The sequence below is a fragment of the Balaenoptera physalus genome (assembly GCF_965194825.1).
Source record: "Balaenoptera physalus genome assembly, chromosome: 7".
Lineage (NCBI taxonomy): Eukaryota > Metazoa > Chordata > Mammalia > Artiodactyla > Balaenopteridae > Balaenoptera > Balaenoptera physalus.
The window spans coordinates 97,947,908-97,971,501 of record NC_138886.1 but is presented as its reverse complement, the minus strand read 5'-3'; the positions used below and the strand labels follow the sequence as shown (position 1 = coordinate 97,971,501).

General features: G+C 38.5%; 1 protein-coding gene across 8 annotated transcripts in view; it reads right to left on the bottom strand.

The window, feature by feature from the left end:
- PTPDC1 (protein tyrosine phosphatase domain containing 1) overlaps positions 1-23,594 on the bottom strand; it is an 88,169-nt gene that overhangs the window by 28,946 nt on the left and 35,629 nt on the right. For 7 of the 8 annotated variants that reach the window (XM_082469678.1, XM_082469677.1, XM_082469676.1 and 4 more), the window contains one exon: positions 21,352-21,439. The exons of the other annotated variant lie outside the window; for it this stretch is intronic. In XM_082469678.1, coding sequence (XP_082325804.1) covers positions 21,352-21,433 — 82 coding nt within the window. In that variant the 5' untranslated portion in view covers positions 21,434-21,439. The remainder of the gene's footprint in view (positions 1-21,351; positions 21,440-23,594) is intronic. 8 annotated transcript variants of the gene reach the window in all.

Below are 23,594 nucleotides of genomic sequence, written 5' to 3'. Positions count from 1 at the left end.
TTGTCCCAGAGGTCTCTGAGACTGCACTCAATTGCTTTCATTTTTTTTTTCTTTATTCTGCTCTGCAGTAGTTATTTCCACTATTTTATCTTCCAGGTCAGTTGTTCATTCTTCTGCCTCAGTTATTCTGCTATTGATCCCTTCTAGAGAATTTTTAATTTATTGTGTTGTTCATCACTGTTTGTTTGCTCTTTAGTTCTTCTAAGTCCTTGTTAAACGTTTCTTGTATTTTCACTATTCTATTTCCAAGATTTTGGATTATCTTTACTATCATTATTCTGAATTCGTTTTCAGGTAGACTGCCTATTTTGTCTTCATTTGTTCGGTCTGGTGGATTTTTACTTTGGTCCTTCATCTGCTGTGTGTTTCTCTGTCTTCTCATTTTGCTTAAGTTACTGTGCTTGGGGGTCTCCTTTTCGCAGGCTGCAGGTTCGTAGTTCCCATTGTTTTTGGTGTCTGCCCCCAGTGGCTAAGGTTCCTTCAGCGGGTTGTGTAGGCTTCTTGGTGGAGGGGACTAGTGCCTATGCTCTGGTAGATGAGGCTAGATATTTTCTTTCTGATGGGCAGGTCCACTCCTGGTGGTGTGTTTTGGGGTGTCTGTGGCCTTATTATGATTTTAGGCAGCCTCTCTGTTAATGGGTGGGGTTGTGTTCCTGTCTTGCTAGTTGTTTGGCATAGGGTGTCCAGCACTGGAGCTTCCTGGTCATTGAGTGGAGCTGGGTCTTCGCGTTGAGATTGAGATCTCTGGGAGATTTTCGCTGTTTGATATTACGTGGAGCTGGAGGTCTCCTGTGGAGCAATGTACTGAACTTGGCTCTCCCACCTCTGAGGCACAGCCCTGACACCTGGCTGGATCACCAAGAGCCTGTCATCCACACAGCTCAGAATAAGAGGGAGAAAAAAAAGAAAGAAAGAAAGAAGAAGATAAAATAAAATACAATAAAAAGTTATTAAAAGAAAAAAGAAAAAATAATTTAAAAAATTTTTTAATAAAAAAAAAAAGAAACAAAGAAGAGAGCAACAAAACCGAAAAACAAATCCACCAATGATAACAAGCGCTAAAAAGTATACAAAAAAAAAAAAAATAAATAAGGACAGACAGAACCCTAGGACAAATGGTAACAGCAAAGCTATACAGACAATATCACAGAATCATACACATACACACTCACAAAAAGAGAAAAAGGGAAAAAAAATATATATGTCGTTGCTCCCAAAGTCCACCTCCTCAATTTGGGATGATTCATTGTCTATTCGGGTATTACACAGATGCAGGGTACATCAAGTTGATCGTGGAGATTTAATCCACTGCTCCTGAGGCTGCTGGGAGAGATTTCCCTTTCTCTTCTTTGTTTGCACAGCTCCTGGGGGTCAGCTTTGGATTTGGTCCTGCCTCTTCGTGTAGGTTGCCTGAGGGCGTCTGTTCTTCACTCAGACAGGATGGGGTTAAAGGAGCAGCTGATTCGGGGGCTGTGGCTCACTCAGGCCACGGGGAGCGAGGCTTACAGAGTTTGGGGCGAGCCTGCGGCAGCAGAGGTCACAATGACATTGCACCAGTGTGAGGCGCGCTGTGTGTTCTCCCAGGGAAGTTGTCCCTGGATCACGGGACCCTGGCAGTGGCGGGCTGCACAGGCTCCTGGGAGGGCAGGTGTGGAGAGTGACCTGTGCTTGCACACAGGCTTCTTGGTGGCTGCAGCAGCAGCCTTAGCATCTCATGCCCATCTCTGGGGTCCGTGCTGATAGTCGTGGCTCACGCACGTCTCTGGAGCTCCTTTAAGTGGTGCTCTTAATCCCCTCTCCTCGCACACCAGGAAACAAAGAGGGAAGAAAAAGTCTCTTGCCTCTTCGGTAGCTCCAAACTTTTTCCTGGACTCCCTCCCGACTAGCTATGGCGCACTAGCACCCTTCAGGCTGTGTTCACGCAGCCAACCCCAGTCCTCTCCCTGGGATCTGACCTCCGAAGAACGAGCCTCAGCTCCCAGCCTCCACCTGTCCTGGCGGGTGAGCAGACAAGCCTCTCGGGCTGGTGAGTACTGGCTAGCACCGATACTCTGTGTGGGAATCTCTCCGCTTTGCCCTCTGCACCCCTGTTGCTGCGCTCTCCTCCGTGGCTCCGAAGCTTCCCCCCTCTGCCACTCGCAGTCTCCGCCCATGGAGGGGTTTCCTAGTATGTGGAAATCTTTCCTCCTTCACAGCTCCCTCCCACTGGCGCAGGTCCCATCCCTATTCTTTTGTCTCTTTTTTATCTTTTGCCCTACCCAGGTACATGGGGAGTTTCTTGCCTTTTGGGAGGTCTGAGGTCTTCTGCCAGCGTTCAGTAGGTGTTCTCTAAGGGCTGTTCCACATGTAGATGTATTTCTGATGTATCTGTGGGCGGGGAAGATGATCTCCACGTCTTACTCTTCCGCCATCTTGAAGCTCCCTCCACCAAAGTTTAGTTTTAATTTTTAAAAAATTTTGGAGAGGATTTTATTTTTTTGGAGCAATATCAAACTTACAGAAAAGTTATAACACCAAGACTATTGTTTCTTGAACCATTTGAGAATAAGTTGCAGACATACTGCCCCATTACTCTAAATAACTTAGTATATATTTCCCATAAACAAAGACATTCTCTAAAATTCCCCCAAATCAGAAAATTATGATTGATACATTATTAGTTGCCCACTATTCCTCAGACCTCTCTCAAGCTTCACTGATTATCTCAATGTTCCTTATGGTAAAATCATACTACATAATGTTCAGAATCACACACTGTATTTTAGTTGTCCCCTCATTTATTTCGCTTTAGAACAAGTTCCTCAGTCTTTCCTTGATATTGATGCCTTCGACTTTTGAAGAGTATAGGCCAGTTATTTTGTACAACATCTCTCAATTTGGGTGTGTCCGTTTCCTCATAATTAGATCCAATAAGTCCTGGTGTTTATTGGTAAAGAATAATATTTAGAAACCAAGTCCAGATGCTTGGTGTGCTCATTACTGTTAACAGTGTTGTTGCTAGCAGGCCCTCTCAGTGGACAGAACTAAAGAATATGTGCACTATATACATGCATACACACACACATCACACATTTAAATTAATATTTACATATGCACGCATATATGTTGAAAACTTATTCAAGTTCACCCTGACATTACCAGTTCCAATCCAACAGCACAGGTTTCCTCCTAATATCCCCCTTTCCATAATTATAACTCTCTTCTCTGATGGTGAGAAGAACCCTGCTATTATCCTTTACTTATCTGACTAGTCCCCCTCTATGTGACCAATCTCCCCTCACTGCTGCTGGCCCCCCTTACCTAAGTGGATGCCTCCCTTCCTCCAACTGAACTCTAAGATCCTGAGCTAGGCTGCTGTTGCCACCCACATGTGTGGATGTCTCCTCACTCTGCTTGTGTTCTGATACACTATGAGGGGTCACTCTGCCATGTGGAGCCCTCCTAACCTCATTTGAACTCTGACACCTAGAGTATTCTAACACCCAGGAATCAGGTCAGCCTCCCACATGATATCATCCTGCTCAGGAATCATGACTGCCAGGCTGCCCCCCTATATGGATCCGCCTCACCCTACTTGGCTTCCAGTGCTGCAGCCTTACTCACCCTCTGGTGTGGATGCCTACTTTTTATGGTCCCACCCAGTGGCTTTTGGACTGTTCAATTCAGGAAGGGAAGGAAAAAGAAGAGGAAGAGAAAGTGCCTTCCTTTTTTCCCTTGTTACAGGTGGCAAAATACACATAACATAAAATTTACCATTTTAACCATTTTTAAGTGTACAGTGCAGTAGCATTATGTACATTCAGATTGTTGTGCAACCATCACCACCAACCACCTCCAGAATATTTTCATTTTCCCAAACTGAAACTGTATACCCCTTAAACACTAAGTCCCCATTTCTCTCTTGCCCTAGTTCCTGGCAACCACCATTGTGCTTTCTGTCTCTAAGAACTTCACATTCTAGGTACCTCATGTAAGTGGAACCAAATAATTATTTTTGTCTTTTTGTGACTGGCTTATTTCACATAGCTTAATGTCTTCAAAGTTCATCCATGTTGTAGCATGTGCAGAATTTCCTTCCTTTCTAAGGCTGAATAATATCCCTTTGTATGTACATGCTATATTTTATCCATTAATCTATTCATAGACGTTCAGGTTGTTTCCCACTTTTGGTTAGTGTGAATGCTGCTATAAATATGGGTGTACAAATATCTGCTCAAGTCCCTGATTTCAATTCTTTTGGTACATACCCAGAAGTGAAATTGCTGGATCATATGGTAATTCTATTTTTAAGTTTTTGAGGAACTACCATACTGTTTTCAATAGTGGCTGTACCATTTACACTACCAGTAATACAGTAATATACTAGAGTTCCAATTTCTCAACATCCTTGACAACAATCATTTCTGTGTTTTTGATAATAACCATCCTAATGGACATGCAGTTGTATCTCACTGTGGGTTGTTTTTTTTTTTTTTTTTAACTTATGGCTGTGTTGGGTCTTCGTTTCTGTGCGAGGGCTTTCTCTAGTTGCAGCGAGCGGGGGCAACTCTTCATCGCAGTGTGCGGGCCTCTCACTGTCATGGTCTCTCTTGTTGCGGAGCACAGGCTCCAGACATGCAGGCTCAGTAGTTGTGGCTCACGGGCCTAGTTGCTCCGCGGCATGTGGGATCTTCCCAGACCAGGGCTTGAACCCATGTCCCCTGCATTGGCAGGCAGATTCTTAACAACTGCGCTACCAGGGAAGCCCCTCACTGTGGTTTTGATTTGCATTTTCTAATAGCTAATAATGTTGAGCATCTTTTCATGGTTATTGGACATCTGTGTATCTTTTCGTGAGAACAGTCTATTCAAGTCCTTTGTCTGTTTTCAACAATAGGGTTGTTTGTTTGTGGTTGTTGAGTTTTAGGAGTTCTGTATAATTCTGGATATTAGTCCCTTATTAGATACATGATTTGCAAATAGTTCACCCATTCTGTAGGATGACTCTTCATTCTGTTGATAGTGTCTTTTGATGAACAAAAGTTTTAAGTTTTGATGAAGTCCAATTTATCTATGTTTTTCTTCTGTCACATGTGCTTTGGTGTCATAATCAAGAAATCATCATGAAATCCAATGTTATGAAGATTTTCCCCTTATTTTGTTCTAAATGTTTTATACCTTGAGCTCTTACGTTTAGGTCTTTGATTTTTTAAAAATTGAAGTACAGCTGATTTACAATTTTGTGTTAATTTCAGATGTATAGCAAATTGATTCAATTTTATATATACTTATATATGTTAATATATAACTATATATTCAAATTTGTATGTTAACATATATATATATTTTCTTTTTCAGATTAGGTTATTACAAGATATTTGTAATAGGTTATTACAAGATATTACAGTTCCCTGTGCTATACAGTAGGTCCTTGTTGTTTATCTATTTTATATATAGTAGTATGTATTTGTTAAGCCCAAACTCCTAATTCATAACTTCCCACTTTCCCCTTTGGTACACAAACAAGTTGATTTTCTATGTGAGTCTGTTTCTGTGAGTCTGTTTCTGTTTTGTAAATTGTAATTGTTTATTTGTATCATTTTTTTAGATTCCACATATAAGTGGTATCATGTGATATTTGTCTTTCACTGTCTGACTTCACTTAGCATGATAATCGCTAGGTCCATTCATTGCTGCAAATGGCAATATTTCATTCGTTTGTATGGTTGAGTAATATTCCACTGTGTGTGTATGTATACACACACACCGCATCTTCTTTACCTATTCATCTGTGAATGGACACTTAGGTTGCTTCCATGTTTTGGCTATTGTAAAGAGTGCTGTAATGAACACTGGGGTGCATGTATTTTTTGAATTAGAGTTTCATCTTTTCCTGATATATGCCCAGGAGTGGGATTGCTGGATCATGTGGGAACTCTATTTTTAGTTTTTTAAGGAATCTCCATACTGTTTTCCACAGTGGCTGCACCAATTTACAATCCCACCAACAGTGTAGGAGGGTCTCCTTTTCTCCACACCCTCTCCAGCAATTTATTATTTGTGGATTTTTTGATGGCGGCCATTCTGACAGGTATGAGGTGGTACCTCATTGTAGTTTTGATTTGCATCTCTCTAATAATTAGCGATGTTGAGCATCTTTTCATGTGCCTGTTGGCCATCTGTATATCTTCTTTGCAGAAATGTCTATTTAGGTCTTCTGCTCATTTTTTTTTATTGGGCTGTTTGTTTTGTTCATATTGAGCTGTATTTAAGTCCTTAAACCATTTCAAATTTATTTTTGTGCATGGTGTGAAGGAGTGTTCTAATTTCATTGATTTACATGCGGCTGCCCAGCTTTCCTGACACCAGTTGCTGAACAGACTGTCTTTTCTCCGTTGTATATTTTTGCCTCCTTTGTCAAAGATTAATTGACTGTAGGTGTGTGGGTTTATTTCTGGGCTCTCTCTTCTGTTCCATTGATCCATATGTCTGATTTTGTGCCAATACCCTGCTGTTTTGATTACTGTAGCTTTGTAATATTGTCTGAAGTCTGGGAGGATTATGCCTCCAGCTTTGTTCCTTTTCCTCAGGATTGCTTTGGCAATTCTAAGCCTTTTATGATTCCATATAAATTTTAGGCTTATTTGTTTTAGTTCTGAAAAAATGTCATGGGTAATCTGATAGGGATTGCAGTAAATCAGTAGATGCTTTGGGTAGTATGGACATTTTAACAATATTAATTCTTCCAACCCAAGAGCATGGGATATCTTTCCATTTCGTTGAATCATCTTAAATCTCCTTTATCAATGTTTTATAGTTCTCAGCATATAAGTCTTTCACTTCCTTAGTCAGGTTTATTCCTAGGTTACATGGTGATCTCTCCTGCAGTTTTGGTTGTATGAGATCTTCTGCCAGCATTCAGTAGGTATTCAGTGAGAATTATTCCAAATATGGATGTATTTTTGATATATTTGTGGGAAGAGGTAAGCTCCATGTCCTTCTACTCCACCATCTTGATCTCTCTCAGGTTCTTGATTTTGAGTTAATTTTGGTATATGGCATAAGGTAAGGGTTCAACACCATTCTTTTCCATGTGCATACAGTTTTCCCAACACCAACTGATGAAAAGATTATCTTTTCCCCACTGAATAGTCTTGGCACCCTTGTCAAAAATCATTGACCACATTTGCAAGGTTTTTTCCTCCTGGGATCTCTTTTCTGTTCCATTCATTTATATGTCTTTGTTTATGCCAGTACCACACTGTTTTGATTACTGTATCTTTGTAGTAAGTTTTGAAATCAGGAAGCAAGTCCTCAAACTTTGTTCTTCTTTTTCAAGATTATTTTGGCTATTTGGGGGTCCTTTAAGATTCCATGTGAATTTTAGGGTGAGTTTTTCTATTTCTGCAAAAAACATCATTGGGATTTTGACAGTGATAGCATTGAATCTGTAGATCCTGTTGCGTTGTACTGACATCTTAACAATTCTTCCAATCCATGAACACAAGATGTCTTTCCATTTATTTAGATCTTTAATTTCTTTCAGCAATGTTTTGTAGTTTTCAAAGATGTAACTATTGGTGGAGAAACTGAGTAAAAGGTAAATGAGATATTTTTGTACTATTTCTTACAATTGCACACTAGTATACAATTATCTCAATATTTTAATTAAAAATGTATATATAATCAAAGAAAAAACAGTCACAAGGCAGGCCTAAGTGAGGGTCATTTAGCAGAGGTCAGGGCCAACACAGGGAAGACAACTAACAGTGTATGGTATGTGACCTGGCAGGGCGTGGGCTCCGTGTGGAAAAAAGAGCTAAAATGGATGATGGCTGGGCAGGGCTGGGAGGGCAGGGCTGAAAAGGAGGGCTGAATAAATAAGGAAACATATTGGGGAGAATAAGAGCCAGGTTTCTCATTCTTAGAAAAGGAAATTATAAACAAAAAAAATGGGAAAAGCTAGAATGACGGTAAAGTGTTGGATTAGAATAGAAAGTACCGATATGAAGTCATGGTTTTCAATATGTATAGACAGAAACAAAAATAAATATATATGTACAAGTGGACAGACAGATATATATATGTATATATATGTATATATATTAACATATATTTTCTAGCTTTGTCCCCTAGGGAGCTAGGGAACTGTAACATTTCAGTGGTAGTTAGCACATCCAGTAGTGAGTACATCTTGGTTTCTAAATACCATTCCCCACTAAAAGGGCTCCTTGGAGAAAAGGCTGATTTCAGGGCTAGGATAGGGAAAGTGCAACATGAGACTGGAAGATCTTGCTGTGCCAGAAAGCAAGGAATGCTGGAGTGGTGGGGACTTGTCAAAATGATACAGCTAAGGGCCAAAGATTAAAGTATCATATTTGAGGATCAAACAAATGATGGTAAAAGATGATATTCCACTGAACAAAACAGGAATCTACACTGAAATAAATAACTGAGCAAATAAATGGAAAGGGAAAGCTCTTTCCTCACAGTAGAATGCCAACTAAAATGCCTAAGGAATGATGGAATTAGAAAACCTCCATTTAGTTATCTATCATAGTAAGAATTAAAAGCTGAAACTACTGGGTAAAAGCTGGATGAGGACCAGGATATATATATAAGGTCTCAAAGCATCTCTCCATAAAATATTAATTATGAAGGGAGAAAGAATAATGTATAATAGGTAAATCTTGGCAGATACCACTTTACTGACATGATCAAACTTAACATTTCCAGTTTTATGGCAAAATGATATCTTGCGTCACTTGACAGGATGTATAAGAAGTGGAGTCACTTCTGTGATGTTTCTGCCAAAAATGCATAACCTCAATCTTATGATGAAACAGTAGGTAAACCCATATTGAGAAACATACTGCAAAATAAGTGGGCCGTAATGTTCACAAAGGTCAAGAAAGGACTAACTGTGATCATTGAAAGAAACTGAAAAAGCATGACAAGTATCCTTTTGTTATTAAAAGATATTATTGACACAGTTGATAAAACTTGAATGGGGGTCTCCGGTTGAAAATACATAGAAATTCTTTTGTGCTTTTCTGTAAGTTAAGAAATTATTTCAAAAATAAAAGAACTAATATTACAAAAAGAGGGACAGTCAGACAACATGGGAATCCTGACGGAAGAATAAGCACAGTCAATGAAATATTGTGCCAATAAAAAAACCTGACTAGACTCTACAACTGTCTATGAATCCAATTTATAGGAAATACTATGAGGGTATAATCAGCAAAATACGGATTGTGACAAAATCTACAAGGTAAAATTTCTGGTTTCTTCAACAAATAAAGTGTAAGGAAAAAGAGACAGGGGGAAACCCAAATTTAAAAGAGATGTAAGATACATATCAACCATGTATATATGAAATCATATATATTGTCGGATCTCAATTCAAACAAAGATACATCCATCTATGAGACAAGTAGAAATCTGAGCAATGTTTAGATACCTAAGCAATTATTGTTAATTTTTTTAAGTTACTGCAATGATGATATATGATTAACGAATGAAATGAAGTAATATGGAAGTAGAGAAAATGAGTGGAGGAAGTGAGTGAGCTGAAATTGTTAAAGTTGGGTGATGGTACCTATATAGGGGATGTTACTTCCATGGCAGGGGGGTGGTACCCACATGGGAATCTTTATTGTATTTTGTATACTTCTGTGAATGTTTGAAATTTCCCGAAATAAGTTTTTCCCCCTCAAAAGTAGTAGAACCAAGATTTAAATTGAGGTCTAATTCCAAAGCTAATTCTTCCTGAGTTTTCTATTTTCCTTAGTATTTTATTTATATATCCCCTAATTAAAATTTTCCATGACCCATTAGTCAACGTTTAAAACATATACTAACCTCATCCCAATGTTAACCTGACTAAATGAAGATGCACTTTAAGAAAGTTAAATATAAAGTAAGTTTTTTTATTTTTCCAGATTTTTTTCCTAATTAAAAATTAGCTACACTTATACAATGAGGAAAATTTTATTTAAAAAAATGTTTTTCGAAAGGTGAAAATCAGCTTACCTAGTGGTAAGGGGTTACAACCTTCCTGGGGGCATTTGGAAATGTATATGGTTTTTTTCGTTGTCATTGTAATCTAGGGACATTACTAGATGAGGGGGGCAGGGATATTAAATGTCTTCAATGCTCAGGGTTCTCCTGTACAGTGAACAGTTGCTCCGCCTCAAAAGCCAACAGAATCCCAGGTGAGAAACACCAACTAAGAGGTAACATTCCAACAGAAGAAAGGATAGAGAAACAGGCTCATCTGATTCTTACATTCGTTAGGCTGGAACAGTACTTAGGGGAAAAAAAACCCCATTATTCTACAAGAGAAGCAGCAAATAGACACCATTATTGCATTTGTTTTAGACAGCACTGCTTTCTAAAACCAGGTAAATGAAAATGTATTGAAAGTCTGGCACATAGAAGCTGTCCACAGATGGTAATTATCAGAAGTATTAGTCCCTCTAGAGTCCCTCTAGAGTCAGACACAGCACAGAAAGATGAAGGAGGATCCACAAGGATCTGGAATTTAGACAAGGTCACAAGTACAAAACATTGGTTTTCCTGATGAAAGAGAGCACCCCCTGGTGGAGTGGTTAGTTTCCAATAAGAGGCATAAACAACTTTGTGAACCAATTATTCCCAGCAAGCATTTGACTCCAATACCTTTAGACCTTTACTCCTTTACTTTTCCTTATATTATCTAATCCATACTTAGAGGGGAAAAAACCCTACAGAGGAGCACTAAAGTGAACTTGGGCAAAATCCAGAGTAGGCAATAAGGAAATCATGCAAAGGGTACTGCCAAGAAAAATTATTCAACATGTCTCTTGGCTAACTGCTGGTGGTTGCAGCAAGACTAGTGGTGCCAATGTGGCAGGAAATCAGGGTGTACTTCCAGCTTAGAACTTTCAACAGTAAGAAACAGTGAGGGTGAGTGTGGCAGGAAGAGTCCAAGTCACAGCACCCTTCCTTTCCTGGGACACCTTGTAAAAATCAGAACTGTAGGACCATGACAGAGGAGAGAAAAAAAAAGAGGAGGAGGGCTAGCGTGCTTCTGAATGTGCTTTATAAGTGACACTTGAGAATAACAACAGAAGAAAAAAATGAAAGGTAGAATTGCAAGTAGGCATTTGATGAGAGGAACAACCGGATAACTTAAGTCTAAGAGGATAATGAAGGAGACAAACATTGTTTTCAATATTCCTTCTTAAAAGGCTAAGGAGAGAGTGGCCAAGATGGTGGAGTAGAAAGACTCTGAGGCCACCTCCTCTCATGAACACACCAAAATCACAACTATATGCAGAAAAAACATGGATGAAAAAGATTGGAATCTACCAGAAAAGATCTCCTACAACTAAGGACCAAGAAGGAAACAAGAGATGGGTAGGACAGGTGGACTCAACGATATAAACAAATCCCATACTCTCCACAAACTGGAGAATAATTATATTGCAGAGTGAGTGACAGTTCTGAGTCCCATACATCAGGCTCCCTAGCCCTGGAAGACGAGCCTCCAGAGCATTTGGTTTTGAACACCAGTGGGGCTTAATTTCAGGAGCCCCATAGAACTGGGGAAACAGAGACTTTACTCCTAAAGGACACACACAAAATCACACACACCAGGACCCAGGGCAAAAGCAGTAATTTGACAGGAGTCTGGGCCAGACCTACCTGCTTGTCATGGCGAGTCTCTCGGAGAGGTGGGGGCAGCTGTGGCTCACTCTGGGGACATAAACACTGGTGGCAGCCACATTTGGGAACATTCTGCTGGATGAAAACTGCTGCTGGCAGCTGTCATCTTGGCTGACTAGCGCTAAGACCTGGCCTCACCCAACAGCCTGTAGGCACTAGAGCTGGGCTGCCTCCAGCCAAGCAACTAACTAGGCAGGGACACAGCCCCACCCATCAGTACACAGGCTGCCCAAAGACTTCCTGAGACCACAGCCACCTCTAAGACATGCCCCTAGACATGGCCCTACCCACCAGAGGGCCAGGACCCAGCTCCACCCACCAGTGGGCAGGCACCAGGCCTTCTCCCCAGGAAGCCTGCACTAGCCTCTAGAACAGCCTCACCCACCAGAGGGGGCAGACATCAGACGGAAGAAAATGACGATCCTGCAGCCTGTGGATCCAGGCTGCCCACAGCAGGCCAAACCCTACCCTGGGACCAGCTGGGTCCTGGCCCTGTCCACTAGCAGGCCAACGCAACCTTCAGGACACCCCAGACCCCATACTCAACTGTGTCAGGAACCACTCCCCACCCCTGCCACCAACTATCTGAATCAAGCTCGGGATCCCTGCACCCTGCAGCCAGACTCCAACAACTGGCTCTGCCTACCAGTAGGCCAGCACTAACCCCAGGACCTGGCTTCACCAACCAGTGGGTGGGCAACAGCCCTGGAGTCTTCAGGAACCTGACTCTGCCCACCAATGAGCCAGCACTAGCCCTGGGGCTCCCTAGGATTCTGTAGCCAGCCACCTTGTGACCAGGCCTCACTAAACAGCAGCCAGCAGCATCTGCACAATGCAGGGCCTGGCAACGAAATGGGCCAGGGGTCAACCAAGCCTAAATGACCGTCCACATAGTCAGCCCCCATAACAGAAGAACCCACACATTCCCCTTAGGGGGAACCTCTAGAGCGTATAGCTTGAATGATGAGAGAGGAGTGCACTGCTGGAACATATAGGACATCTCCTACAGAAGGTCACTTCTCCAAGGTCAAGAAACATAACTAACCTACCACATACATAAAAAAAATAAATAACAACTTAGACAAAGTGAAGTAGCAAAGGAACATAGTCCAGAAGAAGGAATAAGATAAAACCCCAGAAAAAAACTAAGTAAAGTGGAGATAGGCAATCTACCCAAGAAAGAGTTCAGAGTAACAATCCTAAAGATGATGAAAGAACTCGGGAGAAGAATGGATGCACACAGCGAGAAGTTAGAAGTTTTTAAACAAAGTCTTAAAAAATATAAAGAACGACCAATCAGAGATGAAGAATACAATAATTGAAATGAAAAGTACACCAGAAGGACTCAATAGCAAACTAAAAGATAAAGAGAAATGGATCAGCGAGCTAGAAGACAGAGTGGTGGAAATCACTGATTCTGAACAGAAAAAAAGAAAAGAAATGAGGACAGTTTAAGAGACCTCTGGGATAATATCAAGTGCATTCATTTTGGCATTATAGAGGTCCCTGAAGTAGAAGACAGAGAGAAAAGGCCTGAGAAGATATCTGTAGACACAACAGCTGAAAACTTCCTTAACCTGGAAAAGGAAACAGTCACCCAAGTCCAGGAAGCATAGAGTCCCATGTAGGATTAACCCAAAGAGAAACACACCAAGACACATGGTAATCAAAATGACAAAAGTTAAAGAGAGAATATTAAAAGAAGCAAGGAAAAAGCAACAAATTACATACAAGAGAACTCTCACAAGGCTATCAGCTGGTTTTTTAGCAGAAATTCTGCAGGCCAAAAGGGAGTGACAACTTGTTGATGTGGTGTATCACACTGATTGATTTGTGGATATTGAAAAATCCTTGCATCCCTGGGATAAATCCCACTTGATCACGGTGTATTATCCTTTTAATGTACTGTTGGATTCGGATTGCCAGCATTTTGTTGAGGACTTTTGTGTCTATGTTCATCAGTGATATTGGCCTGTAATTTTCTTTTTTTTGTGGTATCTTTGTCTGGTTTTGGTATCAGCGTGATGGTGGCCTCACAGAAAGAGTTTGGGAGTCTTCCTTCCTCTGCAATTTTTTGGAACAGTTTCAGAAGGACAGGTGTTAGCTCTTCTCTAAATGTCTGATAGAATTCACCTGTGAAGCCATCTGGTCCTGGACTTTTACTTGTTGGGAATTTTTTTTCGATTTCAGTGCTTGTGATTGGTCTGTTCATATTTTCTATTTCTTCCTGGTTCAGCCTCGGGAGATTGTACCTTTCTAAGAATTTGTCCATTTCTTCCAGATTGTCCATTTTATTGGCATATAGTTGCTTATACTAGTCTCTTATGATCCTTTGTATTTCTGTGGTGTCAGTTGTAACTTCTCCTTTTCCACTTCTACTTTTATTGATTTGAGTCCTCTCCCTTTATTTCTTGATGATTCTGACTAAAGGTTTATCAATTTTGTTTATCTTTTCAAAGAACAAGCTTTTAGTTTCACTGTTCTTTGCTACTGTTTTCTCCATCTCTAGTTCATTTATTTCTGCTCTGATCTTTATGATTTCTTTCCTTCTACTAACTTTGGGATTTGTTTGTTCTTCTTTCCCTAGTTGCTTTAGGTGTAAGGTTAGGTTGTTTACTTGAGATTTCTCTTGTTTCCTGAGGTAAGACTCTATTGCTTTAAACTTCCCTCTTAAAACTTCTTTTGCTGCATCCCATAGGTTTTGGATTGTTGTGCTTTTGTGTTCATTTGTCGGTGCGTATTTTTTGATTTCCTCTTTGATTTCTTCAGTGATCCATTGGCTGTTTAGTAGCATGTTGTTTAGCCTCAACATGTTTGTGTTTTTTAGTTTTTTTTCATGTCGTTTACTTCTAATCTCATAGCATTGTAGATGGAAAAGATGTTTGATATGATTTCATTTTTCTTAAAAATTGAAGAATAAAAACTATATGATCATCTCAATAGATGCAGAAAAAGCTTTTGACAAAATTCAACACCCATTTATGATAAAAACTCTCCAGAAAGTGGGCATAGAGGGAACATACCTCAACATAATAAAGGCCATATACGACAAACCTACAGTTAACATCTTACTCAAAGGTGAAAAGCTGAAAGCATTTCATCTAAGATCAGGAACAAGACAAGGATGTCCACTCTCGCCACTTTTATTCAACATAGATTTGGAAGTCCTAGCTGTGGCAATCAGAGAAGAAAAAGAAATAAAAGGACTCTAAATTGGAAAAGAAGACGTTAAACTGTCACTGTTTGCAGATTACATGTTACTATACATAGAAAATCCTAAAGATGCTACCAGACAACTACTAGAGCTGATTAATGAATTTGGTAAAGTTGCAGGATACAAAATTAATACACAGAAACCTGTTGCATTTCTATACACTAGCAATGAAAAATCAGAAAGAGAAATTCGAGAAACAATCCCCTTCCCAAAAAAGAAAAAATAGAATTACCATATGATCCTGCAATCCCATTCCTGGGCATATATCCAGAGAAAAACGTGGTCCAAAAGGATACATGCACCCCAATGTTCATTGCAGCACTGTTTACAATAGCCAAGACATGGCAGCAACCTAAATGTCCATCGACAGAGGAATGGATAAAGAAGATGTGGTACATATATACAATGGAATATTACTCAGCCATTAAAAATAATGAAATAATGCCATTTGCAGCAACAAGGATGGACCTAGAGATTGTCTAGGTCCTAGAGATACTGAGTGAAGTAAACCAGAGAAAATGAAATATTGAATGATAGCACTTATATGCAGAATCTTAAAAAAAATGATACAAATGAACTTATTTACAAAACAGAAAGAGACTCACAGACTTAAAGAACAAACTTATGGTTACCAGGGGAATGGTGGGGCAAAGGGATAGTTAGGCAGTTTGGGATTGACATGTACACACTGCTGTATTTAAAATGGATAACCAACAAGGACCTACTGTATAGCAAAGGAATGCTGCTCAATATTCTGTAATAACCTAAATGGGAAAAGAATTTGAAAAAGAATAGATACATGTATATGTATAAATGAATCACTTTGCTGTACACCTGAAACTAACAGAACATTGTTAATCAACTATACTCCAATATAAAATAAAAAGTTAAAAAAACTAAGATAAAAAACAAAAGGGAGTGGCAAGATATATTTAATGGGATGAAAGGGAAAAACCTACAACCAAGAATACTCTACCCAGTAAAGCTCTTGGTTCAGATTTGATGGAGAAATCAAAAGCTTTACAGACAAGCAAAAGCTAAAAGGAGTTCAGCACCACCAAACCAGCTTCACAACAAATGTTTAAGGAACTTCTCCGGGCAAAAAAGAAAAATCCACAACCAGAAACAAGAAAATTACAAAATAAAAAAGCTCATAGGTAAAGGCAATCATACAGTAAAGGTAGGAAATAATCCACACACAAAGCTAGTAGAGGGGTTAAAAGACAAAAGTAGTAACATCATCTATATCCACAATAAGCAGTTAAATGATACACAAAACGATTAGATGTAAAATATGACATCAAAAACAGTAATTGTACAATACTGTAAATCAACCATACTTCAATAAAAAAGGAAAAACCAGTAATCGTGAGAAGAGTACAAATGCAGGGTTTTTAAAGTGCATTTGAAATTAAGATATCAAAAACTTAAAACAATCATGTATATATATAGACTGCTATATGAAAACCTCATGGTAACCACAAACCAAAAATCTACAATAAGTATACACTCAAAAGAGAAAAAGGAATACAACATAACACTAAAGACATTCATCAAATCACAAGAGAAGAAAACAAAGGAAGAAAGGGAATAAAAGACCCATAAAAGCAAATCCAAAATAATCAACAAAATGGCAATAAGAACATACACATCGACAATTACCTTAAATGTAAACTGACTAAATGCTCCAACCAAAAGACACAGAGTGGCTGAATGGATACAAAAGCAAGACCCGTGTATATGGTGCCTACAAGAGCCTTGCTTCAGATCTAGAGACACATACAGACTGAAAGTCAGGGGATAGAGAAAGGTATTCCAGGAAAATGTAAATCAAAAGAAAGCCAGAGTAGCAATACTTATATCAGACAAAATAGACTTTATTTTATTTTTTAAAAATTGTTTTATTATTCTGATTGATTGATTGATTTATATTTCTTGGCCGAGCCATGCAGCATGTGGGATCTTAGTTCTCCGACAGGGATCGAACCCACACTCCTTGCACTGGAAGAACGGAGTCTTAACCACTGGACTACCAGGGAGGTCCAGACAAAATAGACTTTAAAATAAAGACTGTTACAACAGACAACGAAGAACACTACACAATGATCAAGGGATCAATCCAAGAAGAAGATATACAGACTGTAAATATATATGCACCCAATATAGGAGGCACCTAAATATATAAAGCAAATATGAACAGACATAAAGGAAGAAATTTACAGTAACACAGTAGCAGTACGGGACTTTAAAACCCCACTTACATAAATGGAGGGATTATACATGCAGAAAATTAATAAGGAAACACTGCCCTTAAATGACACATTAGACCAGATGGATTTTATTGATATATATATATAAAGCATTCCACCTGAAAGCAGCAGAATACACATTCTTTTTAAGTGCACATGGAATATTTCTCCAGGATAGATCACATGCTAGGCCACAAAACAAGCCTCAGTAAATTTAAGAAAATTGAAATCATATCAAGCATCTTTTAAAAAAATAATAAATTTATTTATTTATTTATTTATTTATTCATTCATTCATTCCTGGCTGCACTGGGTCCTCGTTGCTGCGCGTGGGCTCCATCTAGTTGCAGCGAGAGGGGGCCACCCCTCGCCACGGTGCACGGGCCTCTCACTGTGGTGGCCTCTCCCACCGTGGAGCACAGGCTCCAGGCACACAGTCCTCAGCAGTTGCAGCACATGGGCTCAGCAGCAGTGGCTCAAGGGCTGAAGAGCACAGGCCTAGCAGCTGTAGCGCACGGGCCCAGCCGCTCTGCGGCATGTGAGATCCTCCCGGACCAGGGCTCAAACGTGCATCTCACGCACTGGCAGGCAGACTCCCAACCACTGTGCCACCAGGGAAGCCCTCAAGAATCTTTTTTGACCACAGTACTATGAGACTTGAAATCAACCAGAAAAAAACTGCAAAAAACACAAACACATGGAGGTTAAACAATACGCTACTAAACAAGTAATGGATCACAGAAGAAGTCAAATAGGAAATTAAAAGAAAACCTGGAGACAAATGAAAACAAAACACGACAATCCAAAACCTATGGGATGCAGCAAAAAGTTCTAAGAGGGAAGTTTACACTAATACAAGCTTACCTCCGGAGACAAGAAAATCTCAAATAAACAACCTAACCTTACACCTCAAAGAACTAGAGAAAGAAGAACAAACAAAACCTGATGTTAGTAGAAGGAAAGAAATCATAAAGATCAGAGCAGAAATAAACAAAATAGAGATGACAAAAACAATAGCAAAGATCAGTGAAACTAAAAGCTTGTTCTTTGAAAAGATAAACAAAATTGATAAACCTTTAGCCAGACTCATCAAGAAAAAGAGGGACAGGACTCAAACCAATAAAAGTAGAAATGAAAAAGGAGAAGTTATAACTGACACCACAGAAATACAAAGGATCATAAAAGACTACTACAAGCAACTCTATGCCAATAAAATGGACAACCTGGAAGAAATGGACTAATTCTTAGAAAGGTACAAACTCCCAAGTCTGAACCAGGAAGAAATAAAAACTATGAACAGACCAATTACCAGTAATGAAACTGAATCAGTAATTTAAAAAAAACTCCCCAACAAGTAAAAGTCCAGAACCAGATGGCTTCACAGGTGAATTCTATCAAACATTTAGAGAAGACTTAACACCTATCCTCCTCAAACTATTCCAAAAATTTGCAGAGGAAGGAATACTTCCAACTCATTCTATGAGGCCAGCATCCCCCAATACCAAGATCAGACAAAGAAAATTATAGGCCAGTATCACTGATGAACATAGATGTAAAAATCCTCAACAAAATACCAAAATCCAAACCAAATCCAACAACATATTAGAAGGATCATATACCATGATCAAATGGGATTTACTCCAGGAATGCAAGGATTTTTCAATATCTGCAAATCAATCAATATGATATACCACATTAAGAAACTGAAGAATAAAAACCATGTAATCATCTCAACAGATGCAGAAAAAGCTTTTGATAAAATCAAACATCCAGTTATGATAAAAACTCTCCAGAAAGTGGGAGTAGATGGAACACACCTCATCTTAATAAAGGCCATATATGACAAACCCACAGCTAACATCATACTCAATGGTGAAAAGCTGAAAGCATTTCCTCTAAGATTAGGAATAAGACAAGGATATCCACTCTCGCCACTTTAATTCAACATAGTTTTCGAAGTCCTAGCCACAGCAATCAGACAAGAAAAAGAAATAAAAAGAATCTAAATTGGAAAGGAAGAAGTAAAACTGTTAATATTTGCAGATGACATGATACTACACATAGAAAATCCTAAGGATGTCACCAGAAAACTACTAGAGCTGATTAAAGAATTTGGTAAAGTTGAAGGATACAAACTTGATACACAGAAATCTGTTCATTTCCATACACTAACAATGAACTATCAGAAGGAGAAATAAGGAAACAATCCCATTTACCATTGCATCAAAAAGAATAATATATGTAGGAATAAACTTACCTAAGGAAACAAAAGACCTGTACTCAGAAAACTGTAAGACACTGATGAAAGAAACTGAAGATGACATAAACAGATGGAAAGATATATCATGTTCTTGCATTGGAAGAATCAATATTGTTAAAATGACCATAATGACTAAGGCTATCTACACATTCAATGGAATCTTTATCAAAATACCAATGTCATTTTTCACAGAACTAGAATAAATAATTAAAAAATCTGTATGGAAACACAAAAGACCCCAAATAGCCAAAACAATCTCAAAAAATTGAGAAAGAAGAACAGAGCTGGAGGAATCATGCTCCCTGACTTCAGACTATACTACAAAGCTACAGTGATCAAAACAGTATGGTAGTGGCACAAAAACACACATACATCAATAGGGATAGAGAGCCTAGTATAAACTCAAGCAGTTATGGTCACTTAATCTATGACAAAGGAGGCAAGTATATACAATGGGGAAAAGACAGTCTCTTCAATAAGTGGTGCTGGGAAAACTGGACAGCTACATGTAAAAGAATGAAATTAGAACATTCTGTAACATCATATACAAAAATAAACTCAAAATGAATTAAAGACCTAAATGTAAGACCGGTACTATACAACTCCTAGAGGAAAACACAGGCAGAACACTCTTTGACATAAATTGTAGCAACATTTTTTTGGATCTGTCTCCTAAAGCAAAGGAAATAAAAGCAAAAATGAACAAATGAGACCTAATTAAATCTAAAAGCTTTTGCACAGCAAAGGAAACCATCGACAAAATGAAAAGACAACTTACTGAATGGGAGAAGATAGTTGCAAATGATATGACCAATAAGCAATTAATAGCCAACATATATTGATATAAACAGGTCACACAACTGAACATCAAAAAAAAAAAAACCTGATTAAAAAATGGGCAGAACTGAATAGACATTTTTCCAAAGAGGAAATACAGATGGCCAACAGGCACATGAAAAGATGCTCAACATAGCTAATCAACAGGGAAATGCAAATTAGAACCACAATGAGATATCACCTCACACCTGTCAGAATGGCTATCATTAAAAAGAACACAAATGACAAATGTTGGCAAGGATGTGGAGAAAAGGGAACCTCTGTACATTGTTGGTGGGAATGTAAATTGGTGTGGCCACTGTGGAAAACAGTATAGAGTTTTCTCAAAAAACTAAAAATAGAACTACCATATAGAACTTCCACTCTTGGGTATATATCCAAAAGAAAGAAAAACATTAACTCGAAAAGATACATGCACCCCAATATTCACAGCAGCGTTATTTACAATTGCCAAGATATGGAAGCAACCTAAGTGTCCATCAACAAATGAACGGATAAGGAAGATGTGGTGTATATATACACAGTGGAATTTATTCAGCCATAAAAAAGAACAAAATCTTGCCATTTGCAGTAACATGGATGGACTTGGAGGGCACTATGCTAAGTGAATAAGTCAGAGAAAGACAAGTACTGTATGATATCACTTATATGTGGAATATAAAAAATACAACAAACTAGTGAATATAACATAAAAGACTCACAGATATCAAGAACAAACTAATGGTTACCAGTGGTGGGGGGAGCAATACAGGAGTAGGGGACTGGGAGGTACAAACTACTGGGTATAAGATAAGCTCAAGGATATATTGTACAACACAGGGAATATAGTCAACATTTTGTAAGAACTGTAAATGCAAAGTAACCTTCAAAAATTGTATAAAAAATTAAGGAATAAAAAAGGCTAAGGTCATTACTCAGGATTTTGAAAAGGAATTTTAACAGGTGAAAACAGTAAGGCAGAAATAAACAAAAGGCTGTAAGTAGTACCTGCAACTTGAGATTCCAATATGAAGAATCAGCCTTTTCTTTCATGTGTATTCATATAACTTTATTAAACTCTAGTTTACACAAAGACAAAAAGCATATTAAAGAACTATTACCTTTCATGTTTGCAGCATACCCACTGTTATTCACCAAAGGAGAATATGGTTGTTCATTTTGAGGCAAGACTCCCGCAGCCATGGTAGTCTGTTGGGGGGGGAAAAGATTACTTTTTGAAGGTTTGCCTATAGAAGATTCATATGCTATCACCTATAATGTGCTAGACTTCTACTGTCTAATACAGCAGTCATTAGCTAAGGGGTTATTGAGCACTTGAAATGTGGCTAGTACAGATTTGTAAATATAAAATACAAGATTTTGGAGACTTGTACAAAAAAAGAATGTAAAATATCTAATTTTTTACATTTATTTGGCATTGAAATATTTTTGATACATTGGGTTAAATACATTATTAAAATTATTTTTCTGATTCTTTTTATTGTTACTGGAGAATCTAAATTTGAATATGTGGCTCACATGATATTCTACTGTACAGTGCTGTGCTAGACAGTAAGGACATTACAGAGAAAAATAAGACATACTCTTCCTATACATCTATAGACTGTTGGGAAGATAAGATGTAGACACAAGTAATGCTAATATGTGCTAAGTGTCACAAGGCAGTCTTGGACAAGCAAGAGGGCTGTCCAATTTGAGGGCAGGTGCAAGGCTTGAAGAAGGAATTTGTACTTGAACTGGGCTCAAGGAGTAACATTTATTGTGGACATGACGGTATACTAGGCAATTAAACAGAAGCCCTCATTCTTTACTAATTAAATGAGAGTTTACTGAGTTTATGACTTTACAGTTAACAGTCTTCATCTAGCTCATGCTAAGTTATACGGCTAAGTGATCACTGTGTTGCTATGGTTTCTCCACTGAGGAAAGTTAAGTAAATCTTTTTATGTGTCAAAAAGCAAAAACTGCCACCTTTCTGAAGCCCCTATTATGTGTTGGATTGTGAAATAAGAAAAACACTTATTGATCTTTGTTCCCTGGTTCCTGACACAGGGCAACTAGACCGTCGTAAATTCCTAAGTGATAGGAGCCCTAGGAGCCTCTTTTGCTCCAGTTCTAATAAGGCAACTTTAACTCTAGGTGGGCTACTGGATGGCTCCTGGATGGTGCTGGTCACCAGAAAGACCAAGCCATGATTAGAAGCTTGGAATGTTCTAGAAGGGGAGAGTTGACTGTGACACAACAGAAAGTCACACACAACATTAAAGTTTTTTTCTAAATAATGATTTTAATATTTTTCTTTGAAAAAGCACGTTTATTGTTTGGGCATCAATGACTGGGGGGGGGTCAAACTATAATTTTTATATGGTTATGTATTTTTAAAAAATGCTCTAAAAATCTGTTGAAATTTTTTGCACCAATAAATTAACAGTGGTAATTAATACAGCCTTAATATTTTTCCTTAGAGCATTTATTTTTGTGAAAAAAATCACTTCACAAATTTCAGGGGTCCTCCAAGAATTTCAAATTCACTAAAATTTTATTTCTAAAATCAACTTTTATATGCTCAATAGGTATAAAATTTTTAATCTAAAGTCCTACTCAATGAAACTGTCTCCCTTCAAAAGAAATACAAGAATTAACATCATAGAGGTGTTCTAACATGAAAGAAAAAAGAAATTCCTGCAATATTTGTATACAAATCTGGTATCATACTAATTAATACAAAATTTTATAATGGGCATAACATTTCAAATGAATGTTACATAAAGACAAGAAGTCAATGGACTAATGGAACAAGTTGTTCCAGGAAACTCATTAGCAAAAACTTAATTTGAAAGAATATCCATTATGATTAGATTTACAGTAAACATTTTTACCATATTACTTTCAAAAATTTGGATTTTTAAAACATGTTTTGACCAAAAAACAATTTACCACCATTTTAGAACCATGGAATTTTAGAGCAGTCAGGGGAGTTCTAGCCCAGGTTGTTTTGTAGATGAGGAGTTATAAAGCATGTCCCAGGTGATCCAGCATGTGGTAACAAGGTAGAACCAGTCGTCACTTTTTCTGTGAAGGCTTCCCTGATGCCACCCTAAGCTCTTCAGCTGTAATGTAATGAAATGCGACTACTGGACTGGCTCCCCTGCACACCACGGGGTCTCCAGAGGAGAAGCCATGATTTGCTCATCTCTGTCTCTAGAAAAGGGGAGAGTCTGGTGTAAGGAACACATTCACTGCACATCTGTTGAGCTGAAATGGGCATACTAGACTGAGTTTCATGGATCTATTCATGTCTTATTTATGCCTGTATCCCCAAGACCTAGAGCTCATTGAAAAC